At 45.6% G+C, this 8,599-nt stretch overlaps 1 protein-coding gene across 11 annotated transcripts in view; it reads left to right on the top strand.

Annotated features, from left to right (window-relative positions):
* Positions 1-629: 629 nt before the first annotated feature.
* HNRNPM (heterogeneous nuclear ribonucleoprotein M) overlaps positions 630-8,599 on the top strand; it is a 38,900-nt gene continuing 30,930 nt past the window's right edge. For 10 of the 11 annotated variants that reach the window (XM_036846814.1, XM_036846816.1, XM_036846824.1 and 7 more), the window contains exon 1: positions 658-812. In XM_036846814.1, the coding sequence (XP_036702709.1) occupies positions 700-812 (113 nt within the window). In that variant the 5' untranslated portion in view covers positions 658-699. Of the gene's footprint in view, positions 813-8,599 lie in introns of all 11 variants that reach the window. The other variant, XM_036846815.1, reaches the window with a different exon arrangement.

The following is an 8,599-nucleotide window of genomic DNA, read 5'->3' as shown; positions in this document are numbered from 1 at the left end:
TCAGGGCAGAGGGACCCACGGTCAGGCAGGAAGGAGCCCCATCATGTGATTTCTATCACCATATTTGGCTTCTTGCTTGTTCATTCACTCAAGAACCATTCATCAGCACATTCGAAGTCTCCAGCTAGGCGTCTGGTTGCTGACGGCTGTTAGTGAGAGAGACTTAGGCCATGGGCTCTGCACCCAGGACTTCTCAGCGTGGTGGGGAGACAGGTCGGATAGAGCCCAGATATTCTTGGTGCAGGATGATACTTGCTTAGAGAGAGAGCATTTTACACATTTGTCCTACGGCCTGGCCCTTCAGTGTCCTACCCTTGCCTGCCTAACTCCTTTCTAGCCTAGTAAACAGAACTTCGCTGCCCTTCTGCCCTAGCTCTGATTACAGAAAGCTGGGAGTGACGAGGTCCACGTGTGGGGGGTGGAGAGATGGCGCCTCTACCAGACTTGGAGAGCGGATGGAGTATCCAGTAGGCGCCAAACGCAAGTTAGTTGCGAGAATGAATTAGTAACAGCTGACGGTGCGCGCCTGCGCGCGGCGGGGGCGTGGCCCGGAACAGGGGCGTGGCCCGGTGCTGGAGGGAAGGAGGCGGGAGGCCGCCGCGGCGCGAGCAGACGTTACTGGTCGCGCCGGATCACGTGAGCACGCAGGCGCAGCGCCGCGCATCCCGCTCGCTCACACAAAGCCCAGACGCGGAGAAAATGGCGGCAGGGGTCGAAGCAGCAGCCGAGGTGGCGGCGACGGAGCCCAAAATGGAGGAGGAGAGCGGCGCGCCCGGCGTGCCGAGTGGCAACGGAGCTCCGGGCCCAAAAGGGTGAGTATTCCACAGCTCCTTGTCCCAGGCCGGGCACTTTTGCGGCGGCCGGCGGCGGCTCCGTTAGGTCTTGGCGTCTTCCCACCGGCGCGGCCCTCGGCCGGGCTTTCCCCCTCAGGTCTGCCGAGGGTGGGGGCCGCCCAGGCCGTGAGGGGTGAAGCCGGGCGGCCCCGGGAGCGCCTCTAGGACAGCTCCTTCTTCCCAGGCCTCGGGCCTCAACTCCCCCGGTTCCTCCAGGCCGGGTCCGACACCGACCCTGACGCAAAGGCCTCAGGCCGGGCCTCTGCGCGCGGGGATAATGGCGCGCGGGCCCTGGAGCCGACGAGCCCCGGAGTCCGCGACCCGCTCGCCTGTCGGGTGACCTTGGTTGGGCGCGTGGTTTCACGTCTCTCCGCAATGGCCCGGGGCCTCAGTTTCCCGATCGGTAAAGTGGGGGGAGGGGAGGGATTGCGCACGCAGGATCTCGCCCGTTGTCGGTCCGGGTAAACGGTAGCAGAGGCGGGTGGGTATCGGGAAGGACCGCGAGGCCGGCTCCGGGAGCCTCCTCCCCCCTCCCGCTCCCCGGCGCGCGTCGTTCCCCTCCTCTCCAGCCCCCCCCCTCCCCCGGTCCCGCGATAAGTGCCTCGGTCAGAACCGCCCCTCGCTCCAAGCTCTGGCCTCGGCTCAAGTCCCTCACCTCCTCCCCAGGTGCGCAGTAGGTATTTGTGGAGAGATCGGACCTGCTGCTCAATGTTCAGCCGTAGAAGCAAACTGTAGGGGGGGGAAAAAAAAAGGGAAACATTCTCTTTCGTGTTCTAGGGGAAGATTTTTCCATCATCAGGCGGGTTCACCCATTTCCAAACTCCCGTCACCCTTTCAGTCCTGTTTAGAGGTCTGTCTCGGGTCCTCGGTTTTTAAAGTTTCCATAAAGCTTTAAAGCATTCCTTTATGTCCCCTTGAACCCCACTCATTCTGATTACAGCCGCCTGAAAGATGGAGAGGCGTTTTGCCTCCTCCCGGCAGCTGTGGGGGGAGGACAGGGGAAGGCTGGGCACACATTTGATTTACCACATACGTTTTTTAAAAATTGTGGTAACATACGTAAGGTGAAATTTACAGTTTTAGCCATTTTTAAGTGTACGATTCAGTGGCATCAACTGCATTTGCGGTGTTGTGCAGCCATCACCAGTATCCGCGTCCAGAACTTTTTCATCATCCCAAACAGAAACTAGCTGTTAAACAATAACTTCCTCTTCTCCCCCTCTCCTGGTTACCTGTGTCATACATTCTATCTCCTATGAATTTGTCTTCCCACAAATTTTTAATGTGCATAATTGGAGTTCGTGGGGATTAAAAGTGAATGTAGTTAAAGCGCTTTGTTAATGAACACTCACTAAATACTAGCTATGTTGTTAAACTTTCTCTCCTTAGGTGGGGAGGAACAAAATACCGTGGTTACTGGTCCTTGGAAATCAAGAGAAAGGCATCTTAGAAGTATTCCCAACCCTTTATTATTGAAAATTCTGGAAAGGGATGTGTTCATTTAAACTTTCTTCATTACCTATTTCCTTTATTTCTTTATCACAGGATGGAGTGCTGCTAGAATCGTGCTAGGTGAGAAGTTATTAGTTATAGATTATAGCATCTGGGGTACATTTTTCAAATTTCCCATTTTCCACTGTCCATTTCCAAATAGTCATTTTGTGACGCACGTTAACACATGGGCTGTTAGAAAGAACCTGAAGGTTTTAGAGCTAAAAGAGCCCTTGTTGGAAAGAACCTCAAAGTCTAGGACTGCTTAGTAGAGACTATTTTAGGAAGTTAGGAACACTTAGATCTGTTTCGGAGGGCCATTGGAAAAGTTTGTGTGCGTGGTGTTTTTTTTGCATCACGAAGCTTTTAAAGCAGAGTTCTTTAGAAAACAAAGCGCCCCCCCCCCCCCCCCCCCCCCCCCCCCCCCCCGCTCACAGGGAAGGCCAACGAATATTTTTGTAGTAAAGTAATTGTGCTGTGGTATTAGTAAAAGGAGTTAACTAGGTAGGGAGCTTGGAGGGGCTCCCCTCCCCCCAGCCTAACCTGCTGGGGGCAGTTAAGAGGTGTTCCTCTAGGGGGAGGAGGATGAAAGACGATGGAGAGAGGCAGAGAGGAGAGCGTCCAAAGACTAGGAATTTTTATATTTATATATTTGATACGTATTTATAAAGAACCCAAACTGCTGGAGCACTGGGGGCCAGCTGGTGGGCAATGAATTCCAGACTAAGGAATTTAGATTTTTATCTTGAAAGCCTTTGAGGGAAGGGAAATGAGTGAGACTGGATTCTTCTTACCTTTGTCTCCGCCAGGAGTGGATTGTGCTGTAAACCAAAAAGGCAGTGAGATAGCAAGCTTGATGAGGACCCCAGATAGGACAGCTTGTTTTGCAGTTCCTTTTCTTCTGGGTATAAGAGGAGGGTTTGTTTTATTTTGATGAGAAATCTGTTGCATCTAAAGACAGTCAAGGGACTTCCCTGGTGGTGCAGTGGTTAAGAAGCCGCCTGCCAGTGCTGAGGACATGGGTTCGATCCCTGGTCTGGGAAGATCCCACATGCCGCGGAGCAACTAAGCCCGTGCGCCACAGCTACTGAGCCTGCGCTCTAGAGCCTGCAGGCCGCCACTACTACTGAAGCCCGCGTGCCTAGAACCCGAGCTCTGCAACAAGAGAAGCCTCCTCAGTGAGAAGCCCGCTCACCACAACTAGAAAAGCCTGCATGCAGCAGCAAGACCCAATGCAGCCAAAAATAAATTAAAAAAATAAATTCTGAAGTTAAAAAAAAAAAATAGTCAAGATTCAGAGTTAGAGTATATTAGTAAGGAGGTAAAAGCGTTCATTTTAGAGGAGTATGTAGGCTTAGGTTTGATTTTTTTTTTTTTTTTTTTTTAGTTTAAAATTTTATTTTTTAAAAATAAAGGTTGCACCGTCCATTTAAAATCAGTGACTTAACCTACTCCACTTTCAGAGTAACCTGTGGCTGAATCAGAAAACTGAGAGATAGGCTATTTTAAAAATATTTAAATTTTAAAAATGTATTTAGTATAAATTCCTGGGGATGTAATGTTAGTGTTGACACTGTTTTACAGTCAAGAAAATTTTTTTTTTTTTTTTTTAACAATTGAGAAGACTCAGGTTAAGGAAATTGACCCAAAGAATCTGGGGGAGGCCATCTTGACTCCAGGTCCTTTGCTGCTTCCACACACCACCCTCGTAACCTCTCACTGAACACAGTTATTTGAAGTGGTTTTTTTTTTTTTTTTTTTTAACCAGTTTCTCTGTGCTTTGCAATGATTTGAGTGTTTGCTGTACTTTAAAAAGTGATTGTGTACTTGATAATAATTTTGAGGCACATTTGATTGTGAGCTCAAGATTAGAATAGGGGCTGTAGGTTGTTTGAATGCATGCTGCCAGCTCTTTGCTTTCACTTTGCTCTTTGATTTTATTCATGGCTAGGCAGGGAGATACTAGTCTGCAAAGATTAGGTTGCTTGTTTCATTTAGGAGTTGGCAGATGGTCTCTCCCATTACCATGTTTTGCAGTCATAGAGGTGAAAGCTGAATTGCTCCTTTGGTAGTCTGTAATGAGTACAGTGCCTAGATTTCCTCAGCCACGGCCCCATGGGCTTATTTTAAAACCTCATCAGTATGTGCAATGGTAGAAGGCAAGGAGTGAATCATTCTCCAGAAAATTTTTGGTACAAAAATATATCATTGCCACAGTTAGTGTGCCAAGTCTGTCCTTTAAACTTGTCAGTGTGGATAAGTAACCTCCTTTCACAGATGAAGGAACTGAGGCCTGACAAAGAGTTGGTGACATTGGGGTTCAGACCTAGATAACCCTACCTCTTAGTCATCTGTAGTACTGCTCCCTTAGGTATTGCGCTTAACATTTACCAACCTGCTTTTTGTTAGGCTGATTGTTGATTCTCACGACATCCCTGTGAGCTACATGGATACAGGTTATGCTGGTTTTGCTGGTAAAGAACCAGAGAGGGAAAGCGCTTAAGTCACGTGGGTAGTTAGGAGGTGGACCTGGAGCTAGAATAGTGCTGTGAATAGTGCTCTCTGCATCTTAAATGCATTAGGGGAAACTCAGGATTGAAAGGATTTCTGTGAAGAGTCATTTTACATAAGGGATGGTTCTCAAGGGAATATGGGGGTGGGGGAGTCTTTTCCCTCAGGAGATGTGGTCAGGATTTCGACGTGTCGGGGTTGCCATTTCAAACTACACTCTTGATTGAAAAACTGAGAATAATGAGAGTATTATACGTGAGAGGGAATGCCATGGAGGCGTAAGGGAGGATAGGGATCACTGTTTTACATGTTGAATGTGACAGCCCTTGGTGAAATAGGCAGGCACCCTATCTTTTTACTTGTGATCTTTATGTACAGTATAATTCTAGTATGGTGGAGCAGTGACATGTTAAATTATCAATTTTCAAAGAATGCAGTCAGTGAAACAATTCCAAAGCCATATTAAACATAATTAATCTTATTTTAATGACTTGGGAGGTTCTTACAGATACTTTGGGCTTATCTTTATTGATGTATCGTGAATTAGGTTGATAGAATGTCAGAAAAAGTTTTTTAACATATTGGGTCTATTTAGAACTTCAGGTAGATGATTGGGTGCCAGAATCAGATGGGGTGTTCATTGGGAATTGGGAGCCACTTAGCGAGGAGAATATTGGTAAGGCATTTAGCTTGCTTAGGTAGCTTCAGTTTCTTTGAAAGATGACAGATTTGTTACTTTATATAAGAGTTACAAGTCAAGTTATATTGGGGTTAGGTTTGAAATTTAAGAAACTAGTGGAAACTTAAAAAATGTATAATTGGCACAATAAACTGCATAAGTTGGAAGTGTACGATTTGATACCCTCACTGAATCAAGATAATAAATACAACCATAACCCCCTTTGCTGCCCCTTTGTAATCCTCTGAGTCCTTTTTTTCCCCACCCCCAGGCCATAGTATGCATCAGTGGTTCTCAGTGGGGTGATTTCTTCTTTCCCTTCAGGGGACATTTGGAAGTGTCTTGGAGATATTTTTGATCTTCATTTTCAAGTCTGAGGAATGGGGCTGCTACTGGCCTCTCTTGGGTAGAGGTCAGGGATGCTGCTGAACATCCTACAGTGCACAGGGCAGCCTCCCACAACAAAAGGATTATCTGGCCCGCAAATATCAGTAGTGTTGAGGTTGAGAAAACCCGCTATAGATTAGTTTGCCAGATTAGATTTTCTCAAATATATTTGTATATGATGAAATCTTACCATATGTACTCCTTCTTTGTCTGATTTCTTTGAGTATAAGTATTTTGAGATTCATCCGTGTTGTGTGTAGTTCATTACTTTTTGCTGAGTAGTATTTCAGTGTATGGATATACTCTAGTTTGTTTATTCATTTACCTGTTAGTAGACATTTAGATTTCCAGTTTTGGGATATTACAAATAACGTTGCTATGAACATTCAGGTCTAAATTTTTGTATGGATATATTTATTTTCTTCTGGGTAAGTATCTAGTTGTGGATAATGTATGGTAGGTGTGTTTTAACATTTAAAAATTCTATAATCTAAATTTGGGGTATTAGGATAAAGCAGGTTATTTCATCAGTGTAGCTAAATTATAATCTACCTATAAAAATGTGCTTTCTAAAAGGTTTTCACAGTTAAGTGTTATATGTATTTAGGGCTAGAAGCATATTCCCCTAATTTTATCCCGAAGGTAAGTGAGAAAATTGAATTAAACATTGAAAAACTGGGCTTTTCTTAAACTGTTCACATCATCTATACTTGAACGTGTGTCATGTGAGGTTTCTTTGAGGGGGGTTTTCTACAATTCTGTCAAGAATAGAGTTGATGGTGATCATTAGAGTTACAAAAAGGTCAATTTTTTAAGGAACTGGAAGTGATGTGAGATAGGGAGGAAACTTTCGGAGAGAGGAAATGATTAGCCAGAGAAGGACTTGGGTACAGTAGTGCTTTGCTCACACCTTGGCCATAACCCATTTGAGCTGCTTTCTTGATGATGAGCCATGTGATGTGGATTAACCCCCAAACCCAAATCCCAGCTTCTGGGGTTAGATTGGGTAGTTTATTCTTAGCAGTAATGATGCATGTCATGAATATGGCCTAGACACTTTGTTACCTACTTTGTCTTGTAATTAGTTATTTATACATTTTGTAACTAATAAGGTGAGCTGGGCAGTCTTTGAAACACAGGCTGGAAGCATTACTGTGTCATGCACCCTGTGTCAGAGTAATGTTTTTTAATGTAGATTGTAGAGTATTTGGGTTTCAAAGAAACCAGTTCTAAAATAATATTCCTACCCACAGACTCTCTGTAGGCCCATGAAATGTAGATTGATTTACATTTTATGAATTGTTGTAACACACTTCCTCCTTATGTACGGAGGGTAAAATTGCATGCTCTGTCTGCAGACGGGTGCAGGGCATTCATATGGAGTGGATGGGTTGGACTGTGCTTGCGGTGTGCAGTCAGCCTGAGGAGGGTCTGTTGTGAGCCTGGGTAGACAGAGTGAAGAATTCTAGGAATCTGGGGATTGGTGTGGCCCTACTCCCCCTCCCCCACTCTGCCAGCCCATGTGAAAGGAGGTCTATTTATTGCATGTTGGTATAGTTCAGATCATGGAGGAAGTTGCTTTCCTTAGTTTTGCCTAGGGTGATAACTTCACTGGGTTACCACTTGGCACGCCTGTGTGTGGATATGAGGGACCAGTAGAAAAAAGTACTTGGGGACTACAAAAAAGTTGCTAACTTCAGTTTTTCCAAGTACACTGAAAGAAAGTCCTCCAGCTACCATTGATGTTTGAACACTACCCCTCCCCCACACACTACCCCTCCCCCACACAGGGAGGACATATCCTAGAATAAAGATCAACCCTTTACGTTAAAGAAGGTGGTCTTATAAATCATCAGTACTGTAATCTTGACTTTTTGTTTTCTTTCCATTTTTGCCCTGGATCACAAAGTCTCTGCTAGAATCTGTAGTTTGGGAGTCCCTTGATTCTCACTGGTGGAAAGCATAGGGCTTGGGAAGCAGAAAGTGCTGGACTTAGTGCCCTGAGAGGACTTCTGTGGCTGCTGCCTCCCCAGTTGTTCCTGGTCAGCTCTCACAGGTGTCTGCCTGTGGTCAAAGGGGGCTCGGAACAGCCACACGCAGCCAGCGCAGGGCCACCGTGTCTGGTTCCTGGGCTCTGGACTGGGCTTCCAGCCTGTCTGGTTCTGTGCTTTGGGAGCTGCATTTCTTGTGAAACTTCTCCTGCCCACTCTTAAGCCAGATTCGTACCTGTAGAGCTAGAAATGTTACTCCATGGAAGCACCTAACACACAAAGGTAAAGAGTATTACAGGAAAGGCCATGTCAGAAAAACAAATCCACCCTTCTTGCCAAGGTGGAATTGTTTGCGTGCTGTCTTTAACCTACCGGCGTTGCTCAGACTTCAGTTTCCCTAGCCTCAAAGTAATAGGGTTGAGTAGAGAATGGTTTTCTTTCCCTTAAAAATTTTGTTTTTAAAAATTGTAGTAAAATATATGTAAATTTTGCCATCCTAAAATGATTACGTGTACAGTTTAGTGGCATTAGGTACAGTGTTGTACACTATGCCAATAGCCACTCGCCACTTCCAGAACTTTTTTCTTTTATCATCCCAACCAGAAACTCTGTAGCCATTAAACAGTAACTCCCCATTCCCACCTCTCCCCAGTCCTTGGTAACCTCTATTCCTTTTTTCTCTATGTCTGGCTTATTTCACTTAGCAT

The sequence above is a fragment of the Balaenoptera musculus genome, chromosome 3, assembly GCF_009873245.2.
Source record: "Balaenoptera musculus isolate JJ_BM4_2016_0621 chromosome 3, mBalMus1.pri.v3, whole genome shotgun sequence".
Taxonomy (NCBI): domain Eukaryota; kingdom Metazoa; phylum Chordata; class Mammalia; order Artiodactyla; family Balaenopteridae; genus Balaenoptera; species Balaenoptera musculus.
The sequence above is the reverse complement of the archived record's forward strand: the minus strand, read 5'-3'. Positions and strand labels throughout refer to the sequence as shown.